The sequence below is a fragment of the Meles meles genome, chromosome 8 (genome assembly GCF_922984935.1).
Source record: "Meles meles chromosome 8, mMelMel3.1 paternal haplotype, whole genome shotgun sequence".
Classification (NCBI taxonomy): domain Eukaryota; kingdom Metazoa; phylum Chordata; class Mammalia; order Carnivora; family Mustelidae; genus Meles; species Meles meles.
In genome coordinates this window covers 92,086,832-92,114,157 of record NC_060073.1, presented here as the reverse complement: position 1 = coordinate 92,114,157, position 27,326 = coordinate 92,086,832, and the positions used below count along the sequence as shown (strand labels likewise).

The 27,326-nt window shown below is 44.7% G+C and overlaps 1 protein-coding gene across 6 annotated transcripts in view; it reads left to right on the top strand.

Annotated features, from left to right (window-relative positions):
• The window catches only part of NTM (neurotrimin), a 964,245-nt gene extending 943,700 nt beyond the window's left edge, over positions 1 to 20,545 (top strand). For 3 of the 6 annotated variants that reach the window (XM_046017351.1, XM_046017356.1, XM_046017357.1), the window contains 5 exons: positions 1,080 to 1,200; positions 5,421 to 5,572; positions 8,650 to 8,685; positions 14,277 to 14,309; positions 19,205 to 20,545. In XM_046017351.1, coding sequence (XP_045873307.1) covers positions 1,080 to 1,200; positions 5,421 to 5,572; positions 8,650 to 8,685; positions 14,277 to 14,309; positions 19,205 to 19,305 — 443 coding nt within the window. In that variant the 3' untranslated portion in view covers positions 19,306 to 20,545. The remainder of the gene's footprint in view (positions 1 to 1,079; positions 1,201 to 5,420; positions 5,573 to 8,649; positions 8,686 to 14,276; positions 14,310 to 19,204) is intronic. The other 3 variants (XM_046017354.1, XM_046017352.1, XM_046017355.1) reach the window with 3 other exon arrangements.
• Positions 20,546 to 27,326: the final 6,781 nt, after the last annotated feature.

The following is a 27,326-nucleotide window of genomic DNA, read 5'->3' as shown; positions in this document are numbered from 1 at the left end:
TTCTGTTACAATTTGAACCTACTTAATGCACAGCACTTAAGGAAGCAAGGGGATAGGTATAACAATGCTACCATTCTCATGCCAGAATGTGTACCACCAACTTTTTAAAGGGATTTGAAATGATTTGCTGTTAATAAAAATTAACCTGGAAAGTAAGGGGATGGGAACAAAGGGAGAACCCATTTAGGACAATAAGTGAAAGCTAGGGATAAATGAACACCAGAAATATATACTTCAAGGAGGGTAGACGCAGGTGCAGAATTTGGCTTTGAGTTGTGAAATCAAAATGGGGAGACATCATCTGCTTTAAGGTTTATGTCCATAAGATGAAAGCAAACCTGTTTCTTGGGAAAATCATCCCTTTTCCTGGTACTGAGACCCAAGAGAAATTTCTCTTTAGTGTCTCCACAAATAGATCACTTTGAGATATAGTCAACAACGTCACACATGGTACTTCTGCAATAAATAGAATGCCAAGTTTATTATGGCTGTTTTTCATAATGCACTTCTATATAAACTGTTGGAATTGTCAAGGGTAGTTAGGTAAAGACTTCAAATGAATGCAGGCCAAGTTTATAGGTCTAGTCTGGTCTGGCTGGATTTGGGGATCCATTTTCGGATGCTTGAAAGAATGACTGATCTGTCTATGCTTCAGGCAATTCTCCATGAATAATATTTCTTGCAACTGAGCTTTTGATGGGAATTGAATGGTTTGAGGTTATAGACTCTGGCAAGAACCTGGTGTGCAGAAATTCTGTAAGGCTGATTAAAGGAGTGTAGGGTTGATGGGCTGGCATTCTCCTATGAAAGTTAAAAAGTTTAAACAGGAAAAAATATGCCTGAATGCCTCCTCATTCCACCTCCGCACAGAGGGGAACAACACCCGTACACTTGAGGAAGACAAGCTTTTCCTTAGCACCGTGTTGAGTGGTTTCACACTCTGGCTCAATTTGTGTACAATTTGTCAGCTTGAGCAAGCAGAGTTAGAGCAGGGAGTAAACACCAAAACCAGTGAATGAGGCAGCCTGCCTCACTTTAGGATGCATTTTAAAATGCTACAGCACATCTTCTCTCTGCAGACCCACCGTACATTTCAGAAGCTAAGGGGACAGGCGTCCCTGTGGGACAGAAGGGAACACTACAGTGTGAGGCGTCAGCTGTTCCCTCTGCAGAATTCCAGTGGTACAAGGATGACAAAAGGTAAAGACTCCCTCCCTACCTTACCTGCCTCCAAGGAGAAGAAAGTTTTTCTAGCTTCCCATTTCCAGATGGTTACGAAGGAATTTCTGAATAATCTTCTTCTAGTTCCAAGTAGTTATCAAGGTAGGGGGGTGGGGGATGTATTTTCTGATTAGTCATGATTTTCAGCTCTGTTTTTAACGTTTCCATGCAGAGTTATCCCTCGCTAATCAATGGGCCTGAAACAAAACATTTTTTTTTTTTTTCAGGAAAGCAAAATCTCAGAGAAGGCCACAGAAACATTGCAAGGCCTGTGAATTTTTTTTTTTATAGGGCAAGAAAATAATGTGTTCTGCCTGAAGCTATTTTTAACACACTCTCAGGCTTGCATTAAGAAACTGGGAATGTTCACGGGGTGCTGGGAGTGGCCAAAAAGTTAGCAGGTCTCCAGTTCAGTTCCGGACACCCTTGGTGGTGGTGGATAAAGGAGTCCTTGACCCGATTTAGCCCTCCCTTTGTGCCTGGGTTGTTCTTTCAAGGTAAAAGAAAAGAAAGGGGACTATTCCCTTCTCTCCCATTGTTGCAGCCATCATCGGGATATCTGTTGTGATTCAGGGAAGATTGTCATTGCGAGGAGTTATCAAATGGCGAGTTAGCACAGGGTTCAGCAGCTCAGAACAGCCAGGCAACATGACAATTACTGTGATCAAAGAGCTATTTTAAGGTGGATGAACAACGAATAAATGTGCAAGAGCTGTCCATGTTCAAAACGCTTTGATAAAAATGGGGAGGGGGTGGCACATGTGGGGTGGAGGAGGAAGGTGCTTTAGGGGCTGAAAGGCTAGGAAGAAAATCAGCCCAAGGGGGATTGCAAGAAGGGAACTTGGAGCAGGTCCAGGCCAGCAGAGACCCAGCTGTTGCCTGCACTACTTAGAACATCTCTTCCAGCATGCCTTGGGTGCCTTTCTTTATGAGGTCAGTCAGACACCAAAAGCTCTCCCCGTCTTGGAATCCCATGACTCCATCGTCAGACTCATCCTGTCTTATCATAATCCTCCCAAGTGAGAAGCAGTGCTTTTCTGTCCTGAAGAAAAGACTGGCAGCATCTTGACAAAGTGTATCCTATTCATCTGGCCCATTTTAGAGATGAAAGACAGGAGGCAGAAGGAAGAAAAGCAAACACATGAAGAGATAAGAAGAAATAGCTGGCTCTCCCCCTTCTTCTAAGAACTCAGAATCATGCTGAAGGGAGTAACATTTTCCCAGTAAATAAGCATTTTTCCTGCAAGTCTTGCTCCCCTGGTCCATCTGTCTTCCCACTGAAAGCCCCCCTCTGTGGAAGTCTAGTATCCGAAAAAACTAACAAAAAACATGGAGCTCCACAGCCAGTTCCTGAACCTTCAATTATCTGGGTCTTCCCTAATCAGATGCATTTTTTAAAAAAATTCTTTATGGGAGAAAAAGATAAGTAAAAATGTAGGGGAAAGTGAGATCTTAAAATATGTGGAGGAAATATGTAGAGCTGTCCACGACAGAAATGACCAGTGGTGAGAAAAAATGTAAACATAGCCCTGCTTTGCACCCTCTGTGTCATAGGAGGGACTGCTGTATATGTATTATTTTCCAAGAAGAAAGCCCAGTCACATTTCAGATCCCTGCACTCCCCCCCCCTCCCACCGGCTCAGGCAGCCTTGATTCCTCTACTGTCCAGGCTCTTCTCATGGGGGCTCCTGTCTCCCCTTCAGTTGATTCTGGTCAGTTTTCCATGTGCTCCTCATTTATTTATTTCCAGTGTTCTCCCACTGAGTGGAGTTGTCTGTCCTCCTGACACCCAGCTCAGCAAGAACAGCTCTGGCTCTGAGGTCCTTGTTGCTGCAGTCCTTCCTGTGCCACTGAGGCTCCCAGGCTACCTCCTCCAGGTGGATCCCCTGGAGGAAAGTGCAGCTCTCCCCTAGCTCCATTCCTAGTGACATGAGCGAACTTCAGAGGCAAATCAAAGGAGTCCATATGATGGGGACAGAGAGTTTTCTCAAAATTTGCAGTAGAAGCCTCTTTTGTCTACATCCTAGCACCACTCAACTGCATGCCACGGCCACTGTGTGTGTCATCAGTCAAAGGGAGAGGAAATGGATTGCAATACCTATTAAGATCCACCCGTCCACGGGGACACATGAGCCAATGAAAAGCCTCCGGTTCATTAAAAATCTGGAGCCTGGGAGCGGTATGGGATGGGGAAATGTGTGACCACACAGAGAAGAGGCATGTATGTCATCCCAGAGGCTGCAAAGTGCCGCAAAACGCTGCTCGCCACCCCACCCTGGTTTTAGCTAAAGACATTTCAGAGCTGTCAAGCAGGAACCTGATTCGGGTAAGTGTCTCTCCCCACTGCAGAGCTGAAATCTAATTCACAGCTTGGTTCTGATGTGAAGGCTTCCTCCCCAGCCCAGGAATGGCGTCAAAATGGCAAATGGGATCAATACACTTGACGGGTTCTCCAAAACCTCCTGGTGGGTGGGCTTGCAGAGCCTTCTTTGGACAGCACCCCCTAGAGGATCAATATCTACATAACAAGCTGGAAATAAAACAGCGTCGTCTGGCAGCACAGCCGGATGCCTCATTCCATTCCTACCGTGCTCACATTTTAATGAAGTCCATGGACTCAGGCCAGTTCACTGCCCCTAGCTTATGAGAAAGAAAGGCTCCCACAGGAAAATATACATAATGAAAAGCAAGCAACTTCCTCCAGCCAACCCTTTGACTTCCCAGGAGACAGATGTTACGCAAGAACTGAAGCCAGAACCTGACTTTCTCTTCGGATCGGGATTGTGGTAGCAGATTGAACTGTTCTGTAGTCCTACAGAGACAATGTCTTCAGAAGATGACAAAGCACATGTCCTCTGTGCCAGAAGCATGTTGGGACCCAGGGACAGGCAGGAGGTCTTGATGTCTGACTCCACAGAAATTTAGTATATTGAAGAACATTTTTAGTTTATGGAGCATTTTCTCATCATCATCTTGCTGGGCTTCACTTCCTATTCTGCCTTGAATATTGTCTTTCTCAGTGTGATGATTCTGAAACCAGCCATTGGCCCCAATTTCTGTCCCTGTGCCTTGATATTGTTTATTTCCTACATATTCTGCCCCAGCCAAGCCCTAAACCATGTTCCCTAAGATCCTCCATTCAGAAGGATCCCTCCCCGCCCCCAGCATTTATCTTTCCCATAGTGTAGGCTCAGCCTCTGGGCAAGGAAGACAAATGATTTCAGGGAAAGTAAAAGCTTGGCTTAAAGCCCATTCCCTGAAAGAGGACATTCCAGAGTTTTTAAAAGGAAGAGGGTTGGTCTCATAATTTCCATGTAGACATGTAATGGTACTAAGAATTTTTGCTGACAGCATCCTGAGATAGAGGATATGACCCCATCAGCCCCTAAGTGGCATTCTCCTGACCCTCTCCATCTGCCTCGTAGTGATATCAATGGCTCTAGCAGGTATATCTGTTTTCCGCACTCACACTCTGTGGTCTTTCTTTAGTGGCCCCTACCACCAGTGCAAGCCATTGTGGCATAGCGGACTGCCATTGTCCAGGCTCTATAGCGTCAGTCTTAGGAATCTCTAATCCTTTCCAGACTGAGTTATTATGATATTCTGGGGAGACCACCTCTCCCAAGCCCTTCAGAGTACCATGCTGTAAAAGTGATCCCTGATTCTTATATTCTATTTACCACCAAAAGTAAGGTATTATCTGCAGAATGCCTCAAGTTCGTAAGAGAACATTTATTACCAAGGTGCTTGAAAACACTTTGTTCTTTCAAAGTCCTCAGGTTCTTCTCTTTGAAGATTGAGGTGTTGTTGTTGTTGTTTTTTATTCTTTATGGTTACCATCACCATCATCTTTATTAACCTTATCATCTACATCAATTAAGTCCGCACTCGGAGTACCTACTGTCTGAATGTCACACAGCTGGCATACTGGATGTGTTGAAGACATCTGCCTTCAGAGAATTTAGTGAATATCTGTGTAGTGCCAAGACTGTCTCCAGGCACATGCACAAAACTAGAGAAATACAAGTACATATCCTTGTGTGTGAACATGCATTAGTTTAGTGGGGGGAAAACTTGTCATCATGATGTCGATGGGGGCAATAAGAAGATCATTAATTCCAGAGTCTGTCTTCCTCCTATGAGAAAAATATAACCATCTCCTTTTTTCTCTTTTTTTGTCTCTCTCTTGTTGGTCTCAGACTGGTTGAAGGAAAGAAGGGGGTCAAAGTGGAAAACAGACCTTTTCTCTCAAAACTCATCTTCTTCAATGTCTCCGAGCATGACTATGGGAACTACACCTGTGTGGCCTCCAATAAGCTGGGCCACACCAATGCCAGCATTACGCTATTTGGTAAGACTGTGCCCTGAGCTGGGCAGTGAAAACAGGAAAGGGTCTCATGAGACAGAAAGAGTCAGAAAGAACTGCAAGCTTGGGGTGGCTTGTGTAAGAGAATCAGGAGAAGCTAGGCATGGGTGAGTGAGATGAAAGAGGAGGGGGAATGAGAGAGAGAGGGGAAAAAAGCTAGTGCATGGATGGGTATCGGTAGTAGGGAAGAAATGAGAAAGAATGTTCATGTTTCATTTGTAATGGGTAAACCCTGAGGCAGGAGGAAATTGTGTTGGGATGATGAAGTGACATTTAATTTTTAATCTTTGAGAGCTCCTCAACTGACTGGGGATGGGGGATTCTAGTTGGGTTTAATAGCAAAGCACTCGGAGAGCAACATTTACTATTTCAAAACTTTGTTCACTAGGGTGGTGTAAAATGTTACCATTTCTTTTCCTGGCTGTTGGGACATAGAGATACTGAATTCTGTTTGTAAAAGTAGAATCATGGGCCTTGGGATCCTGAAATTAGCTTCGGAGGGAGAATTCAGGAAGGAAATGGGGCTTTCCCCCCAGGTGCTCATTTGTGTCAATGGGTGTTGTCTGACTGGATTAAGATATATTTGTCCAGCCAAGCCACCATCCTGACAGAAATCACATAGTCATTCATTCATTAATTCATTAAACAACAGTATATTGGAGGACTGATGTGGGTACAGCAAATTGCTTTGCCTTCCTACATATCTGGCAAGTATACTGGTGCCAGACGCAAGTAAAGAAAGCAAACAAACAAGCTCCGTTGTAGATCCTAGATGTGTCAAACAATGGAAGTGAGCTGATGTGTAGGTCTGCGTCATCTGCCAGGACTCCAGGTATCCAGGGATGACTCGCATCCCTTGGTAGACGCAGATTCACCCTGCAGGCCACAGAGTGAATTTCTGGTTGTTTTTGAGGGAAAATTCCTCCATTCTCTCACAAGCTCAGGTAGCTTGGAATTTTTCAAATCCTTCCCCCTAGTTTCCCATGGTAGCAAGCACCCTTGAATAAGATGGCAAGGGACAGCAAAGAATTAGCAGATAATTAGTAAGAACATAAATTCCTTTTCCTCTGAGAACTCCCAGAAAATCGTATAGCTTCAATTACCTCACTCCCTACCACATCCCTCCACGGTACATTGTATCCAGCCAGCCCCAAATAACCCGCCTGTACAGCTCCATGGTCCCATCTCCGCTTCCAAATCACATTCGGCCCCCCTTTTATCCAGCACATAAAACGAAGCTCAGCTTTATCCAAGGGGGCTGGGAAGGGGAAGGTTGCCCTTGATCCCAGAGCTGGTTGCTCAGAATGGGCAGAGCTGTGATTAGAGTGATTGATCTGTCTGACATCTCTCACACAGGGATAGTCATAATTGCCCCTCACATTTGTCAGGCCTTTTTGGCTTTCTGGCAGGTGTCTGTCTCCAGAAACAGAAGGGCCAGGATTATAAAGGAACAGACCCCTCCTTCCCTGGCCTTGCAAATCTCAGGCTCTCCTAGCGGTACCGTCCACCCTCCCCAGGCCTGCCCTCCACCCACAGCAGCCCTCATGCCTGTAAGCAGTCTTCCTCCTCCTCCTCTGTCCTCCTTGCTCCTCTGATTTGGATGCATGACATGGTTTTGCAATTGGCTTTATCACTGCTGTCTAATTCCCCGGCCTCTTCCCCGTAAGCCATCCGAAGATGTGAATGGGGAGAAGGCACAAGCTTTGCGAGTGCAATAGCTGGCGTTTGTGACAAGGAATGCAGTAAAGCATGTGCCATAAATCTGCTCTTCTCAGCAGACCCCTATGTGGCAATTAGAACCTCTGCCTCCCCGTTAGTCTATCTGTCTTCACCCTGTGTGTCATATGGACATTCCTCCAATTGTCAGCTCTCTGGAGTCCAGGATTCTCTAAAAAAAATGCATGGAAAAGTGATAGTACGTATTCAGATAAGTCTAGAAAGACTGAGTCCACCAAGATAAATGGGGTACGCATGGGAATGTTCTTTAATATGGAAATCTCCTAGCTTTTCTTTACACGCAAAATCGCTAAGAGGGAGAAAAAGCATGGAGCATTTTCCAAACTTAATCCAAAAGAAAGCAATTTTGAAGCCTCAAATGAGAATCTATTTGAGAGGAGTCCATCACTGAGATGCCCTGTGACTGACATAGTTCTGTGGAACTAGTCAAATGCCATAAGTGAGCAAGGTGGGTATTTCGACCCCACTGGCTCTTGCTGAGGTCTAGTCCAGACATGGCAACCCCAGAATTCATGATGGAGGCCCACCATCAATCACAAATACAAACTTATACCAAAGTTTTCCATGTGTCATCTCCCATTATCAGCGGAACCTCAGCCGAGACCCATCAAGCAGACTATGGCAATGGGAAAGCAGCATTTGTGTTATGCGAATCTGTAAACCGTGTGATGCAGTCCATTCTCCTATAGCATCACAGAAAGCCAGCTACATTATTGCCGACTTTCATACAGACTGCTTGTCCTCATCATGTGACCTGGACATTGGAAAGTGAGAAGTGCTGCATAGGGAGGCCCCATCATGGCCAGGATCCAAAGGGAGCAGGGTCGTCCTTCCTACCATGGACCAACAGTGTCCTGAGCACCTACTCCCTAAGACCGCGAGATTGCCGGGCTCCCAGAATCATGGTGGTTCTTGGGCCATCTTGCTTGTGCTGTGGTGCCATGGGACCAGAAATTCCTAAACTTGGTCTCCAGTTCAGTGGGGATAAGATGTGTGACAGAAACCTCATCTGGAAAGGGACTTTGGTCCTTTGTTACCACATCAGTCCCCCAGCTCAGCACAGCTCTGGGAAATGTATGAGTGGCCAGCTCCCTCACTTTCCAACCATCACATCTAAAGATGGAAGCATAAAGCACGTTAGTGTTTCTCATGTTGGATCTTGTCCTACTACTTTTGGTTTTTGTGTCTTCCTTTATTTACCCATTCCCACAGAAATGTATGTGAAAGGCTGTATACAAACTATATATGACAAATATATAGCGGCTGTATATAATATATGTGTTTGTTTTCATTTTTCTCTCCTGTATGTCCCTCACCCGATTTAGAACTAAATGAGCCTACAAGCTCAACTTTGTTGCAAGGTCAGTATCCCCCTTGCTTTATGGTTTTTCTTCCCTCTCCTTTCTCCTGGAGTCCCCCTCCCCACTTCCCCACCTTTCATTACCTATCTGTGAAGTTGCTTAGAGGATGCTTGTGAAAACTAAGGAAGTCACTGGAGCTGATGGAGCTTAAAGGGTAGCTCTCCTCACTCTGCTCACACCTTGTCCGCACTTCCTCAGGAGTACCAGGTGGGGGGAAAGGAAAGGATCATTAACTTCTCAAAGCCTAGAGATCTGTGTAAAGCCCAAAGGTAGAGAGCATGAGTCTAAACCAGTAGGAAGACAGTCCAACCCACCGAACAGTTTTCATAACAAAAATCCTATCAGTGGGCCCTGAGCGACAGAAGCAAACACTGTATGCATGAAGATTTAAGTATTCCCTGTAATGAATCAGCTGGTTCAAAGCAAGGTTCTCTAAGAAAGGCAGGGAGGCAGGGTGCAGCACGCATGTCAGTTAGTAAGCTGTGACCTGGAGTGGGATGCCACTAAGATCCAGTTCAGAGCCTGACATTTAGTAGTTCTGTGCTCTTGAGCAGTCACTAAACATTATTGAGACTCAATTTCCTCTTCTATAAAATAGAATTGATCTGCCTTATCTACCTTAGAGTTGTTCCAACATTCAGCAGAAACTGCATAGTAAAAAGGCTTTAGAAACTGCCAGGTGCACTTTTGACTCATTCCAGTCCAATCTCCAGATGCAGACTGAAAGACAGGAATTTCCCTCAGTGCCACATCTCAACGTCAAAGCTCTTCTCCGCAGCCGCTTTATGTCCTAATCCACTTCAAGCCCTTCCCCGTACATAGCTCCTGCCCCTCCTGCTTGTGTTTGTACCACCTTTTCAACTTTCTCAAGGCCCACTAGTGCGCCATAAGTGATTCACAAGGGTCCACGAGCCTCGCCAAGGAGGTTCACTAAGACTGTGCGTGAGCGTTTGGGCTGGAGTGAGTCCAGCCAAGTGGTGGAAGGAATCCATGCTGCATGTGCTGCTGTTCTCCTCCAAAGGACGGGATGACCATAGGGTGGCCCAGCAGAAAGGCAGCTATGAGGCTTTGACCACCTTCCACCCCAAGCCCTGACCTTTCTCATCCCACTTGTCCCCACACCCATCCCCCCACACCCCTTCCTATCTGGCTACACCAACACGCATTGGAAGCTGGCAGTAGACTTGTAAGGTGAGAAAGGAGATGGAAGGAGATAAATTGCATGAGAAGCTGTTTGACAGATGAGGAAAAATACTTTCATCACAAAAAGATCCAGGGCTGCATTCTTCACCTTAGTGATACAGGGTGCCATAGCGACGCACTGCAAACAGGAAAATGAAACAAAGAAATAGAAAGTAAAAGTGAAGTCAGTGAAAGCATTTGGGTCCAATTTATGATTCAACTTATGTTTATTGAACCCTGGTGCAGGGATATGCACTGATGTAAAATCAAGAGCATCAAGAGCGTTAGGAAAGGAGCGAACCATAAGTGGTAAAAGGGAGGCATGAGGAACTGGAGCGAAGACAGATGGTGCTACAGGCTGTGCTTTCAGAAGTGACCGAGCTCATTCTGATCACTTAGCTCTTTATTTCCAGAGGGAATAGGAGATTTTAAAATAGGCAGTGGCTGCTTAGGAGTTAGTATTTCTCTAAAGGTCTACTCGCCTGACAGAGGGGGCATTGTCCCACACCAGAACCGATGATAACAAAAGAGAGCAGAAACAATCACTTCTGGCTGCTGCAGCTGAGAGGGAGCAGGACACTTCATGACCAGCCTCCACCTGCAGAGACAAAGCTGTCCTGCCTCACTCCTCTCTGCTGCAACAATGAATTTGGGTAAAAGGATCTGTAGGCCAGCTCTCTACTCGGCTTCTTAGGCTGCTCTCAAGCCCACATCCTTCTTGTTGAGTACAGGGCAATGGGTCATTGCCAGAAGTTGTAGATTGTAGACATCGGGAATGTTCCAAGATTTGGATTCTGTGGTCTTCACTATAACTGTTAGACTCTTTGTACTACGGAAGAATATCTTAGAGAAAACAGACCGTGTATCTGGGGCATTTCTCCCATTCACTTGTGTTCCTTTTTTCCCCCATTCTTTTCTTATTTATTTGTTTATTTATTTATTTATTTATTTAACTTCCTCCTCTGCTAGTCTCCCACAGAATAGAGAGCTACCTATTTTCTCAGGAAATACCCCTAAGTTATGCTCATCTTATCTCAGAAATACCAAGCAAGATTTATACAAATGCATGGATTTCCACGGACAGGGTACACTTGGCTTTAAGAGAAGTTCTAAGCTGTTTTGTTACTCAATATCTGGACAGACTAGAGAGATTCTGATAAGAGAATTTCATTCCTCCTCAGCATTTGCTGCTACCCTTGAAGTATTTCTCTGCTCCCCTTTTGCAAGCACAACAGATTGCATGTCATCCTCTCGTATTAATATTTGGTGGTGCAGGACTCCTGCCATGATAAATAAGGACTCAGGGATGCGCCACCATCCCTCACCAAGCTCCCTCACAGGCAAGTGTGCCAGGACCCACACTGCAAACTCAGCGTCTCGGTAACTGTTCATTTCCCATCCACTGTCCTTTGTCTTTTATCTCCTAGGCATGAAGTCAGATTTGATGGTATCAGTGGGCTGTGTAAGGTTGGCTGATTAATGCCTGGGAACCTCACAGTGACTGTCAAACCAACTTATTAAAGAATGGGGGAGTAAGTAAACTCTGTATCAGAAGGAAAAAATTGTAGCAGGAAAGATGATCAGTTCTTCCCTGCAGAGGATTAAAGGTAGTTAATTAGGTCCAGCCATCCAGCAGTGAGCATTTCTATGATACATGTGTCTAAATACTGAAGGTATAAAAAAGACATTCTCTCATCCTTTTTCTAGATGGTGAATATATCCATCCTGACGTGCAACCAGCTCCCCTCTGCCCACTACAAAAGCCTTGTGCTTACCTAGGTACTTAGATTCAGCTGCAAGCACTGGCTTTGGTGGCAAAAATATCACATTATGAATTGACCGGAGATATTGACTCAGAGGCTTGAGGGGAGTGTTTCTTTTTTCTTTCCTTCTTTTCTTTTTTTTTTTTTCTTTTCTTTTTCATTCTTTCTTCATTTTGAATATTTTATCCAATTCTATCTGGCTGCTCATTAATATGTCAACAAAAAAAATCACAAATTTTAGTCAAATTCTTGGCAAGGAAATGCATGCTTGAATTAGCAGGGATTTTTTTTTTTTTTTTTGAGAGCCAAGAATGAACTCAGAAACATTAGCTTATGGATGGCTAGTACTCAGCTTGAAGGCTCAAACAAAGCCCACACTTCTGTAAACGGGGGCAATAGTGATGCCATCTCGAGCATGATATAGAAAACATGTTAGCATTTCTGCATCTCTCCTTACTACCAAGTCAAAGGGAATGGGATAGAGTGTAGCATCAGGGTAAATATAAAGAGTATCTTGGCTACATTTCCCCCCCTCATTGTGGTGAGATGTAAGGCCGAAGTAGGACATTTTAGTTAACTAGAAGTTTTGAAACATTGCTGCCTGGCAAAGCTCAAGGATACATTCTAGCTAAGGATCAATGTCAAATTGTCCTTTGCCAAGGTGGACACTGAAGAGTACTGACCTTCACTCAAGTAGTGTGTGTTAGAGATTCAGGGAAAAGAGTAGCTGGATGGGGACAATTCAGCTGAAGTTGTTTACAGATCTTTGCCTTACAAAAAAATCACAACTTGTATTTAGATCACCATGGAAACGTATACTTTCAATTCATTTACCTTTCTGATAGTTCCAGCAAACCAAACTATCAAGTAGAACCCTCCCCTCTATTTTTCCTCCAACAAAATCTAAACTTGCACCCTACAAGTCTGTGGCTGCCTGCCCCCAAATGTTCCCTACATCTGAACTCTTTGTGGTTTGGGGTTGAAGGACTATGACTACATTATTGCTCTTCATCTTTCCTCCTGACAGTCACCCTTCTTCTTGGTACAGAGGGACTCAAGTCAGTCGTACATGAGTGAGATACTTCACAAAAATAGCCCCACCTTGGCTTCTGGGTGGTTCTCGAGGCCCCAGCAATCACTCCAAGGGACGGTCCTCACTACATGCATAGACAACACGGCACCAGGACACCTGGCTTTTCTCTACCACCTCTACCTGACATCAGATCTTCTGTGAATCATGCCTTTGATCTTTGATCATACATCACCCTTTCCATCTTTTTCAGAGTGGCTTCCCCACGTTGCTAATGTCCACTTTGGTCAAGAGGGATATCTATCTCAGGTGCCCTGAAAGAAAAAAAAAGAGCTTGAAGGCATACATATGTATTCATCTCAAATTGGTCAGATATTTATTTTAGTTTAGGCTGAATTATGTCTAGGTTGTCTTTCCTTCTGTATGCAAGGACCTTCGCACAGAGAGTGGGATCACTTTCATGCAAAGAATTCCATGTATTTTTTTTGCTTTTTTTTTATTTTACTGAGGTATAATTGACAAATAAAAGTATGATTAAAGTGTAATCATATTAATTTGATACACAAACACATTGTGAAAGGATTTTGCACCCTCTCTATATCCAGGCTGAACAGATAGGTGCAGAGACCCCTAGTTAAAGAGGGAAGTAAAAAATTCCAGATTGGGGGTACCTGGGTGGCTCAATCGGTTAAGCAGCTGCCTTCAGCTCAGGTCATGATCCCAGGGTCTTGGGATCGAGCCCCACATCAGGCTCTCCAGTCAGCAGGAAGCCTGCTTCTCCCTCTCCCACTCCCCTGCTTGTGTTTCCTCTCTTGTTGTGTCTCTCTCTGGGTCAAATAAATTAATAAAATCTTTAAAAAAACATATTCCAGATTGGACCACTTCCTGCCACTTAGACTTCTACTATTAGCAGAAAAGTCTCCGTGGGTTGTTCTGGAGGCTTGAAGTTGGTGAAATGTGGGTCTTTTGTAGTCAAATCCTCAGAAAAGAGCTGGCATCACAGTAAATTTCCACAGGTGGGTCTTACTTAGCAAGTGCAAGTGCAGAAGCATAGGTGTGGGTCTTATTGCCGGAGGTTGCCCTCTGGACCCACTTGAGATAGTCTGAGTCCTTCAGGGAGGTCAGGCACCTCAGGTCTGGGCCCTCTGGCGCAGTGTTTATAAAACACGTAGATAAATGCCAAAGTTTTATATTCAAATGTAGCATGGACATCAGTGTTCAGATTGCTATAGTATAATCCATTTGTTACCAGCCAATTTTACACTTAAGGCTTACAAACTTCAACTAATTAGGGGATAGTCTGGTGGCCAAAGAAAGTTGTTGTACAAAGAAGTATTTATTGGCTTGGCGCCTCAGGCTCCAAGATGTACTGAGTCTCCTGCTACAATCAGATGGTTGCGTTGACTCTCATGGGATCAATGATCCAATCTGATCATCATTCATATTCTGCCCCAGCACCCCCCCACACTCCACCTTATGGCAACTTCCCAGCAAAGTGGAGAGATGCATATATGAGAGCTGGGCTGTGGTCAAGACAGCAAGAGCCAGGGGCAAAGCAAGGGCTTCTGACTGCTTTCTACCTTAACAGTGGCTTGTTTTTAATTTCTTTTTTTTAGAAGTGAAAACTACAGCCCCGACCCCTTGGAAAGGTTGGTATATTTATTCCCAGGCAGCTCTGCCTGGGTGGGGATGGGTATCCCAAACTCTTCACCTTCTTCCTGGATGCCTTGTCTTCTGAGCTAACCCAAGGAAGCAGCCCAATGGGATCCTTCCCTGACCTTGGGCCAACTCTATGACAATCTCAATTAACCTGTCTCCAAGGACCTGCCATTCCCCATGGGTAGCTTCCATCCATAGACGTCTAACTGCTGTTTGCTGGCAGCACTAATGAGCACCTGCCAGGGCCCAGAATAGCTCCACATCTTGGCTGTTCCATACCAGGCTGGCCTCTCTTCACACACAGATGCTCTAATGCGATGATCTTCTTAGACCTTGGCCTTGCATGCTGTCCTTTGCTTACCCTGTTCTCTCTCTCTTCCTCTCTTTCTAACTTGGAGCTGGAAGGGAAGTTGTGGGAGGGAGGGGAAAATGGAAGGAAGGGGGAGGTTCTTGTGTGAGTCACTTGGCTACGAATTAAAGTGTCTTATTTGAGGCTTTCAGCCCTGCTAGATGTTTCTGATGGATAAATTGACCGTCATCAGAGTTCTCTGGGACCCTAACTGTCCTGGTAATTAGTCTTGTTAGGCTTCCACAGCTCTCTAATGAGGTAAAGGGAATAAAGGCATCCAAGGCAGAGTGGAGGCATGGCCGCATCATGAACAGTGGCCTCATCTGTGTGGCCCGTGTTACCAGGAGGAGGGCTGAGCTGCTGCTCTGGCCAGCGTGCAGGCTCAGAAAGGGCCCTGCCCCTGGCTGCTGGGATCCACACCTGTCTGGACAAAAGGCCCTCATCTCATGGAATTCTTTCATAGCCTGGCGAGTGGGGTATAGCCTGTGTGGGCCCCGCCTTTCCCTGTGTCCAGGTGGGACAGGCCCCATGGCCTCACTTCTCTTCTCCTCATTCTTGTAAGATGTGTGAGTTACACACAGTAGCAGCCCCAAGTTAGTGGAAAGAAAATTGTATTTGGAGACAGAAGTCAATGGAGCTTGGGGAAGTCACTTAAGCCTTCTGAGGCTAAGTGTCCACATATGAGAGCTGAAGAGAACAATCTTCATCTCGTACCTGAGTGTCTTTGAGGGACTGGGACACGGTTCCAACTGCAAGAATTCTTCCCGAAATCCTAATTGATATGGTTTTACTTCTATGCATACTGCCCCTTAAAGCATAAAACTTTCACTGGAAGTTTTACTTTTTACTGAAAGTGAAAACTTTCAGTGAATTTTCTTGGAAATAGAAGAGTGAAGCATATGTGGAAGAGAAACAGAAATAAAACGAAGTAGGGAAAGAGGCTTTTGTTTTGGTTCAGTTGGTCTTTTGCTTTTTTCTCTGAGTAGAATCTCAAGAGAAAGTAAAACACACAAAGTAAACATGAACATATCAGTATGCATCAAAACATTTTGGTTTCTTTCTTCTTTGAACAAGCATTTGTTAAATACCTGCCCTGGGCCCAGTTAGACACAGACCCTGCTCTTAAAGAGCTTATAACACAGATGAGGACATACATGTTAGATAAATAAAGAGAAATGTATCACAGACAGTATGTATTTTAAAAGCTGGACACATGCAGTGCTATGGAAGCAAAACAGGAGCAAAGTCAAGGAAGTCTGCTTGGAGGTGGTAACTGGGGACCAGAACAGAATCTGGAAGGAGTGGGAGTGATTTGGGTGAGAAGAATTTGAGGCAGAAGGTTGGAGGTTATGAGGGAAGGAAAGGGAATATGGCTCACACATGCACACTTGTGTAAGCACGCATGTATGTGGTGCTGTGTGCTCTGGAGATAGGGAGAAACCAAAGAACACGTGGCAGGAACAGTGGTTGACGATGCAGAGAGCAGGAAGAAGATGAAATGTAGGGAACGTTCTACCAAGGAGCTGGGAAGTCTTGTAAAGGTTGTAGGATCACGTAGGTTAGTATCATGACGAAGGTGGACTCATAGCAACACCGCTCTGGAATTAACATAAAGAAAAACTTCAAGGGCCCAAGGTCACAGGGGACAAGGCCCAGTCTGTGAACTTTCATGGCAACTGAAAGGAGAGCTGATGCAGCTGTCCTCTTTGAGAGGACACCTGGAGTACCCTTGTCTCAATGTTTCTCTGGGGTCAACCCCTGTTCCCTCCTTTTTGTGACCAGTTTTGTCCAAGTCAGGGTTCTCGGACGTGTCCAAGAGAAGAATGGGTTCGGGTGAGGGGAGAAAGCGTGGGGGCGGGGGAGGAGGCAGGCCAGACGGGGCCCCAACGCAGAGTGATGGCCCCCTGTGGGCTTCGGACAGGAGAGAAACAGGCTCTGTGAGCGTGGCCAGGGTAACAATGCAGGCAAGAGGAGGCTCTGGCACACTTGGTGCCTTTGCCTTTCTTCTGTGGAAAGAGCTTTCTGACACAACAGGTCGGAGCCCCTCTCTGCGGCCTCTCTGTGGTGTGTCCCAGCAGGCGGCAGAGCCACAAAGGAACTCTGGGGTCTTAGCAAAGAAGCCAAAGATATGGTGCCCAGAGCGCGCACCTACAGAGGCATCCAGGCATTGTGAGAAAGACTGGGGGTTGTTTGCACAGTCACAGCTGCCTCCCATGCAGCACTGCAGAGGCTCTGGCTGCAAACATGCTTTTCTGACTTTTCTTACATGGTAACGAAGCCACGTCCCTGCTGGGCTGGCTGCCTGGCTTGAGGCAATCTCCATTTTTCTCCCTGGAGACTCCCACGAGCTGGACAGCCCCAAGAGAGGGACTGCAGGTGGGAATTCCAGAGCCATGAAATGCAGAGAACTGGCACTTATTCTCTCCTTTACCACAGGGCATCTTCTGAGCCATGGCCAGGGCTGGGAGTGAGGATGGGAATGTGCTGGAGGGAGTGGAGGAGTGGGCTGCAAAGCTGTGTGCAGGTGCTCAAGAGAGCAAAAGAAAGGCAAGAGAAAAAGAGCCAGCTGCCAACAGATGCATGTCTGGCCCAGAGCACGCTGCGCTAAGCACGCAAAACAGCCTTGGAATCCTCATGCCTTGTGCATGGGAAAATGGAGTGCAGCCACTAGGCCTGCCCCGCTGTTTAAGCTGGAACCCAGATGCACAGAGGCCTCAGAAACAACTTTGTGGCTCAGAGTCTCAGTAGTGGGCAAAGGTCTTGATGTGAAAGATCTTGGAGTGGCCCAGAGCGGCAGGGGTTCTCCAGAGAGAGAACGGACCACCTCAGCCTAGAAGGCATGGCAAGCAGCTTCTCTCCTGGGGTTCCAAAGAATGCTCTATGGACACAGGAATTGAATATGCAAAAAAGGAGTCCTGATGGTGGTTTACAGAGAAACATTCCATGGCAGACACCTTTCGTTTTGTGTTGCCTGGAAGTTTATTTCCCAGATGGTGTAGAGCAAAATACATGGGTTTTGGGCTTCTTACCATGAGAACTTGCACTGCCTGGCCTTGGAAGTCTATGAATCAGACAGCACAGACACATGAGATTGGAAGACCCAGTCCATTTTGAACTCATAAACATCTTTTTAGCCACTGCCCCAGAACCAGAGATTTTTCTCAAAGGTCTAGGAATTAAAGTTAGATGGGCAGTGCTTCCAGGCCAGGGGCTCTAGGATGTGATGGAATCATCCCGTATGGAATCGAGAAAGCCTGGTTTGGTCTGATCTGCCTTAGCCAGAAGCGTCTCTGATGGTTAGCCTCCAAGTCAGACAAGCAGGCTCTGGATTTGTTTCTTGACCCTGGTGTGGCCACGGGCTGAGGGGGGATACCAGGCTTTAATACGTCCATTAAATTCAGCACAACAGAGCGATGCAGAGCAAGTCTGACAAAGTGCCGTGCTGTACTTTGGGTGGGTGTACCCACCCCATCTGGGGCTCCAAACCTGTGTGTACTGTTCTTGAATCATGGCTGCATTTGTGAGGGACATTCTTGGTCAGACACTTATATTTCAAAAATAGGGAAACTGCTGGGATATTTTATGTACCTTGTGGTTCCTGCCTTTGGCCCTGCCTCCTGAGAGTATCTGTCTGTAGGCCAGGTTGAGGTGCACCTTGCACCAGCAGATGTTCACGGTGGTAGGTTCTCCATCCTAGTGTCCACATATTCACGGTGGTAAGCTCTCCATCCTAGTGTCCACATATTCACGGTGGTAGGCTCTCCATCCTAGTGTCCACATGTTCACGGTGGTAGGCTCTCCATCCTAGTGTCCACATAAGCCTTCCCTCACTTGCATGTGCACAGCAAAAGGCCACCTGTTTCTTCACTAGATCCCACCTCGATGTCCAGCAGGCTGGTTCTGGCCTTTCAGGGATAGGATACTTGAGCTAGGGCCTCTGTGGCCTCGTCCAGGTGGGGAAAAGGCCAAGTGCTGCAGGCGAAAGCCCAGTGCCCGGCCCGAGATAGAGTGGTAGACAAAACGGACGCCGAGTCCGCAGCAGCAGGGAGACAGACTGTCATGTCCAGCAGGTCCCTCGCCGCCCAACAGGGTGAGCAGCTGGAGGGTTATATGCACATTCAAGGCAGACACTGCTCAGAAGTGGTCAGACGATGATGCAGACACTACAAGGGCCTCACTTCCTCGAAGCTCTTTATAGACCATGAATTAATGCTGCCACCTTCTTCTTGAACTTGACCCTGAGCACGTTACAACACAGTAGAGGAGTCGTGACCACCAGCACACGTTAACCTGAGCCTCTTGTTCTCTCCGTGTCAAGGAAAGCTCCCCGTTATATAGTGTATATCCACGGGACCCAAGCTGTGGAAGGTTATGTCTAGTGTGCCCCCCCACACACACACAACATACAGAGCAGGAACATGAGATGTCCCAGTTAGAGGGACACCTCATCAGAGGCAAGGCCCAATCATAGCAGATCGCGTGACAGATGGTCCCTCTTAGACCAGGCGGCCCATGACGAGTGTGTTCTCTCCACAGGCCCCGGCGCAGTCAGCGAAGTGAACAACGGGACGTCGAGGAGGGCAGGCTGCATCTGGCTGCTACCTCTTCTGGTCTTGCACCTACTCCTCAAGTTTTGATGTGAGTGCCACTTCCCCCACTGAGGAGAAGCTGCTGCCACAGCAACCGCCCACCACAGCAATGGCAACTCCGACAGCAACAAGAGCACCCCTGTTTCTTATGAGCTAGAATCAAATGAAATTCCGAGACACAGAGCCTAATGGGACACAAATTCGAGGGAGGGAACAAAGAATACTTTGGGAAAACACGTTTCAAAGGGAAATTGAAAATCGCCTTGCAGGCCTTGAGATCCGTAGGCACAGCTGAGTTTTCTTTCTTGGCTCAAACGGAAAGAACGCACACCTGACTTGGGACCCACCCGCAGCTGCATTGTGACCTGTTTGTGCGCAGGGTGGGCCAGGCTCAGCCACTCTGCCCACTAACATGCCCCCGGCAAGGAAAATTCTGGAGTCGACCATCCCAAATTCCATAGAGACGAACACAGAATGAGTTGTGCAGGCCCAGATGTGCCACTGTGGCCCCTTTCAGAGACTGTGCCACTGTTGTGTGTATTACAAAATGCAAAATTAAAGAAAAAAAAAAGAAAAAGGAAACTAAAGACAGTCTGACAGCTACAACAATCCCACAATCAACAGTCACAAAAGATATTATTAAATATTTTTTTCTTTTTTTGGTTTTCATTTTACTACGTGGACATCATGGATAATAAGGGATTCTGGTTCATTATTAATTTTCTTAATTATATTTTCTGATATGAGCCTAGAATTTAGTGCAAAAACAACACAAGACTAAAAAATACACAAATGAAAGGGGTGAACAGAAGTATGTTTGTTCAACATTAAAAATAGTGTACTTCTTAACTAGGTTTACAACTGGTGGACCACACACCGGGCATTAACCACCTGGTGAGGCTATGTCAGATCCACCAAAAAAACACATACGATTTAACCAACATCTCCACCAGCGCTACAGATTTGTCCTCATTCTGGCATTTAATGCAGACAATACTATGCTTCTACCTGCTGTTTAGAAATGGAAGGGGATCCGCACTGTACCTTGAGTTTGTTGGCTATGCTTCTTTTGATGACATATATTATACAGTATATATATACATATATTTTTTTTGTTAGCGTTCTAGCCATTTTATTTCTCAGCAGGGTCCTTTCTCAGACATTACTGCATGCTGTATATGGCGTTAGCTGTGTGTTGATCTTCTAAAAGATGATAGAGTTTACTGGTAATTGTGTAATCAGCTCCTGCCTTTTATTTTCCTGGGTTATTTACACGTCAGAGACATTTATAAAAAGTGAAAAGAGAAACAAAACAAAACAAAACACTAATACCAGGCGCAGCGTCTTTTCCAGGTGTGGCTCTCGGAGGGGAAGGCCCTGACAGGAGGCCTGGCTTCTCCATCATGCCTCGGGGCGTGAGCAAACAGCAAGTAACTGAACCAACTAAACAGTCAATAACCACTTGCTTTAGCCCATTATGGGAATCTCTGATGCCTTTGTGACTACTGGAGAATTGAATCCTCTCGGTTCATTTTATTTAATTCCCCACCTTTGTGTGCGTGTGTATGAAAGAGAAGAAAATGCAGTTTTTAGATAACCTTTTTTTCCTCCCCCGAAGTCTGGGAACGGGAGAGGCCTCGGGGAAGGGTCCTGGATGTGATGAGGGAAAGTGGGATTGGGGGCTAGGGGAGGGAGGGGTTGTCTCTGACTTGACATTAAAAAGTGTTCCATGTCCCTCTTCACCTGGTGTGGTACCTCATTCTCAAGCGGGGGGACAGGGGTGAGGGGCAAGAGAGCCTGTCTGGCTCAGGTGGGAAGAATTTGGAGGCGAAAGTGCATCTGACTCAAGCCACTGATCTTTAGCTCCCTTCGTTGGGGTGGAGTGGCTTCCTTCTGTGGATGTGCTCTGATGACGGATGGGTCCAGGAAACCACCTTCATCCTCCTAACAGAAGCAAAGGAGGGGTGGCCCTCATGAGGACTGCATCTCCAATGCTTTCCAGAAGGTGCTGGCTGAGGTTTGCAGCATCCTGCTTGTGTCCAAACACCCCGCTTCATAACCTGACCAAAATGCCAAGCCCAGTTAGGGAAAGGCTTTTATGTGTGATTATTTCTGGGAGGCAGCCTAGTGCAGCTATCACAAAAAGAAAAGATGAGGAGAAAAAAAAAAAGAGCCTGAAACATTGAGGGTTAGTATTAAATAATCCCAAATTCTATTAACTGGTGTTTTAGGGACTTTCTTCCCACCATACCTACCCCCCAAAAACTTGCCTTTAGTCACAAATAAGAGAAAAAGTAGATTTTAATACCAAATAATATTCAAATAATTCTAATCTCTTCTGATTGATTCTGGGAATTAAATAAGTAGCTGCAGATTCACTGAGAAGCAGAAATGAGGTCAGACCCGATACACTCAGGAATTACCGTACCTGTGTCCTCAGGGCTCACTTCCACTGAAGAAGAATAGGCCATGTTTAGGATGTAGTTTCAGTTCTGTCTGTTACTAGCAAAACTGAGGAACGATTGTTGGCTTCAGATCTCTCTGTGCTCTTTTGATAGTCCATCCTCACCACCAGGGGCCAGCTTCCCCACTTCTTCCTGGCAGCATGATCTGCAGCAGTCTGCCCAAACCTCACAGAAATTTGGCGGCTTTGGAGTCACCCCTTCCATGCTAAAGGCGTGGAATTTGGGTGTCCTTAGACTGAAAGTGGATGGGTCATATTTACCAGTTCTCCCTTGGCTGAAACTACTGTAGGCACTGGCGAGAAGATTTGCATGCAGGTCATGGTGTTCAGGACATTAACGCAGACACTGGTAGCTCCTGTGTCTGCTAAATTTGAGCCCAGACACCTCTGAGTAAAATGTACCAAGGCATCTGCAAGGAGACACTTCCTAGAGTTTGCTGGTCTGTGGAGCATGGAGACACATGGCCTCTGTTTGAATCAGAGCTTTCTCTTTCATACTTAACTGAATATGCTTTGATCACACCTCCTCCATCCGCCCAGGAGGGACTGGTCAATCAGGACCAACTCTATAAAATGGCATTGATGGGGAAGACTTTAATTGACCGATTTGAGAATTCAATAGCCCTTCTTGCCTTGTGGTTCTTTAGAATGCTGGTTATTCAAGAGCATGGGCCTTGTACAAGCAGCTTTGGCATGACTAACTGGTTCAGCAGGTAGGAGAACCTTCTGTCCTGCCGCAGGAGGGAGCTCCTCTCATCTTCGGCTTCTTGTGCCACAGGAGTCCCAATCTGCTAAATTTCACTCCTTAAAGGGAGTAGGCATGTGCTCACAAGAAAGGACCTTTAACCAGATGCCCTGTTTAATCCAGGAAGACATGGCTATGATTTAGGGGCTTATAGAGACAATTCTCAGGCCTGTGTCTTTTCAGGAAAAGGAGCATGGTTAGAGAGTTCTGGTGCATTAAAGAAAAACATCTTGAATAACGTCTGAAGTTATCTTTCTTGGTACAGGTACTGATGCAAGACCATTCCCACATGCTGGCCTGGATTTCAGGTGTACTGGACTCTTTGAGATTCAAGTCTACTTTAGGATTCATCCAGCACCCTCCCCCCCCCCCAACTTTAGGATATCTTTTGGGAGAGCCATGATTTAGGTCTTATCCCATATTTAGGTTTTATCCCATAATAGTCTCTCCTGTGATTAGAAGGTATGGTGGTGGGGCCTGTTCTAGCCCTAACCACTCTAAGCGAATTCCTAAAGAACCCCATTCATCTTATTTCATCAGAATATCTATCTGTTCCTTTCTAGCCAAACAGATGTGCAATGGTTCACAAGTTGTAGTTAAGTCTTTCCCCATAATTCTTCTGCATGGTGGGTTCAGATGTCTCACCTGAAGCATAATGAGTACTTGTCCAAGGACGGCCTTCTGATGAGTGTAACTTGTAAATCTGGAACTATAATCACAGCTGATGATCCACAAATGTTTGTTTTTGTTGCTGTGGATGGTGATAATGATGATGATGATGAATAACGATTATTGTTCCTCAAGCTGGAGATAAGTTAGCAAATGAATTAGCACTAAAATGGGACTGAGATTTAGCACATTTCACTAGACTGACCTATCTTTATTGTGTATCTCGGTTTAGAAGGGAGGGCAGTCATACCATTCAATCACAAAAACATCCCTTTAATGTGTGCATTTGATTTTTTTAAAAAATGTAAAATCTGGGATCAGCAAAACAGCCACCATTTTTTATACTTACAATGGTACAAATTTGAGATACTTCTCAGGACAGGAGAAAAATCTATGCAAAAGGAGAGAGATGGCATCCTAGATGGTCCCTGCTCATGATGAAACACCTTGTGTTTCTATGGCCAAGTGTATATGAACGTGCCAGCCATTTACTCTTTAAGCAACTTAAAAGAACTAAGATTAGTGATATCTGAAAGAGGCACTAAATAATACTTCTTTCCAGCATTTAAAAAAAAAAAAAAGGTAAACTAAATCCCAGATCTAATTTGGTTCACAACTTGCTCACTGGGATTTGATTTTTAGTTAGCGTCTCCTTTATCTTCACAAACTGCTCAATCAGGTCATTCTAAAGCATCAATCTTTACCTCTCTCTGCTTTTAATTCAGACATTATTTCCATGAGTGTCCAACTCTATCTTTCTCCAAGGCAATAAATGCAAATGAATATGCCCATGATTTGTGAGTAAATGAGATCTCTAAGTCTCTGCATCTTCATTCTAATTTTTCAGTCCCTCACAACTTCCTATCTCTCCCATCTTATCCACATTATGTGACTAAAACAACAGATCTTTCACAGCAGACTGTTCAATTCCCAAGCTCAAGATATGATCACTTGTTATAATTTATGTCTGAAGCGTGTTGGTGCATTATTTTTTATGAAGGAGGCTTAGTTTGGCTTTCATTTTCTGAATGTTGATCTTACCCCCATCCAAGCTTCCATGTAACTTAGACATTGCTACTGACATGTTGTTAAGGTACATGAATTTATTTCTGTACTTCAGGGATTGTTAGTATTATTAGAAAATGAATTGTACCTCTGCCATCAAATATCTATTTGATTAAAACTTCCTAGAAATGTAAGTTGGCTATGGCCATAGCCTTTATGTGGTTCCCAATGACTCTGATTGTAGAATTTCTAAGTATCAGCGCAGTATTTTGGATACAGAACTTAATTGCTGATCAGCAGAACTAAGAACTAGTCCAGATTCTATTATTAGCTTTTTGGGTTCTCTTTATCTTTGTATAGGCTTTATGATAGAGGATTACTAATCATTTTTAATCTTTAAAATTCAACCATGTAATTTCAGACTTTATAAGATTTCTGCAAGTAAAACTTCAGAAAGTTGTGTTTTTGATAAATGACAACGGGAGGTGTGAATTGGGGTGAGTTCTAGAGCCAATGCATCGTCCTTGTTCCCAAGATGGCTTGTAAGAAGGGGACATGCAGGATCAAAGCTGCCATTTACATATTTTTAAAGTGACTCCTGAAGGAGAATTTGAGGGATGGACACTGCAGCACCTGGAAAGTAGTGTTGTCAAGAAAAGACAGAGACTTTTTCTAGAACAGGAAATTATGCTAGCCCAAGCTGCTGTTCAGTTTTGCTCTCTATGTGACACAAGTAAAACAAGAGGATAAATGGTGATACATCTTAAAGTCTAGGGAAGTAAAAGACATTGGGGCTAGACAAAATACTCAGAGTTCTCACTAGGGGCGTATGCGTGCACACATATGCACACGTGCTTTTATGTGCATGCATGTGCACATGTGTGGGGGAAGTATTTACTGTAATTATTAAATTACATAATCCTTCAAAGTAGATTGCACCTGTTATTCTAAAGATTCATCTTTAAAATAATAGGACAGAATGATGAGATGAGAGGTCTCCAGATAAGATGTTTAATACTTATATCACATCATCCTGACAAGTGCTCTGCTCAAAAGTCCAGAAATGTTCGTGCAGGTCTCATTTGACATATTCGTGTATTGTTGGTTTAATTCTAAGTTCATTGAGTGCCCCTCACCTTTTCTTGCCCCTAGACTCTGAAGAGCATGAGGATATAAGAGGCAGTGGGCAAGGATTAGACTGAGTTTGGTGTGGGAAACTGCTTGATCTCTGGTCCCTTCTTCCAAATGTGTGTTCCTGGCTACTCTCCAAAGCTTCAGTTTCTTCTGAAGGCTCATTTGCAGGGTTGATGGAAGGATCAGGTGGAGCCCTCAAGCCATATCTTCTGCACTCTGTGAGCTGCAACGGGAAGAAAAGCACAAGCCAGAGAGCACACATGTGGGTGAGAGCATCCTTGTCTTCCTTTGGAAGGAAGGGGTAGAAAGAGAAGGAAAAACAAAATAAATGCTTTATCATGTCACCAGTCCAAGTCAGTGCCATGTCATTCTTTTCATTTCTGTCCACAATTACTTTCATTTGTACTTGGACACTTGGAAAGGAAGACAGACAGGAACTAAGATGTAGAGTAATAGCTTCTGTATGGTAAAAAACAATATTCGGTTCTCCAAGGGTCCATCATAGAGTTTAATAAGCAAGAAAAATGAAGATAAAATGATAAAATAGAGAAGAAATAAAAGGATACAACTTATTCCTGAGCCTATATATGGGAGGTGGTGTACATATACACACAGCAAATGTGTCTTGTGGTGCCAAAAGTAAATTCTTAGAGGGTAAAAGTGAGGCCCTGCCTCCTTCCTCACCAGTCACTATGAGCACCATTCCTAGACAGGTTCTTGGTAAAATACAATCAGATTTTGTACATTAAAGATAGCACTTGATATTGCATGCCAGATTCCTCTCATTTATTGAGGAATCAGTATGGATAGAGTAGAGAGAATATGAAACAGGCAGGCAAAGGATGCATCTAGCCCAACATAGGCTGGGGTTTCCGATGGGATCTTTGTACCTTCCAGGGTCTTGATTTCCTAATTGCCAAAATGAATGTTGGACAAGCTAGTCTCAAAAGGCCTCCCAAGGTCTGAAACACTCTGGACCTTCTTTATTCTTCCATAGTTCACATCTATTTCCCAAAACGAGAGAAGTCCACTTTTGAATTGGTCTGTGGAGATATGTAAGACTTATTGCTATTCACCCTCAACTAGGAAGACCCCCTTTTTCTGGCATGGAAATAAGGATTTAAAAGGCTACCATCTCAAAGTTTTGGATGTTAGGCTATTCTTTGAGAATCTGAATAAAAAAATACAGTCACATTCTTAAGACAGGAAATCCAAACAAATACACATGCTCCAGAAATGATTATAAAATGTTTTAGATGGTTATAGATGGTTTGTGGACTATTCTAACCCATGTTAAAGAACACTACTGTGATGTTTCTGGATTTCTCTTATAGGCTGCTTTAATTTCTCAAATATATTTGATAAGGATTGTATCCTACATGCTTTGATTTTTAATCAAATAAACGGAAAGCAGCCGCTTCTGGAATCACCCAGGGAGTCCCATATGGATTAGAGCTCATCATTTAGGAATCAAACCAGTAATGATGTAATTGCTCAAGCTCTTTGCCTACAAACTCTTTTTGTTGACTGACTTCTTACAGTATGTTCCTCTGACATGACACCAGTTTGGATAACACCAAACTTCTTGGTGTTTTTATTTGTACTAGCTAGTAATTTTGACTCTTCCTGTCAGCCAAACAGCTCACAATTCACAGAAAGCCAAGGAGATTAAATCATCACTGTTTTCTCCCCATGTCTGTTAGTCCTAAGGTGGTCAGGACATTTTCCTTAATAAAAACGAATTTACCAGACACTCTATGATCCAGAATAATGGATAATTCATCCCTCTCACTAGCATTCTCTTCCTCATGTTCTGGGTACAGGATGTCCCCCTCCAAGAGTGAAAGGCTTTCTTCATCTAGGGAACATTTGATTGAGCCAACAGTATCACAGCATGTGTGTAAAAGGGTCAGGCAAACCATTTGCCCAGCCCTATTTCTGAACAAGAAAATCAATATTCCATGGTGTAATTCACCAGTCAGAAGTAATCGCCCTCTATTACAGCAGCCCAAGGGCAGCAAATTCATTACAACGTGTTTGTTGCCATTCTCT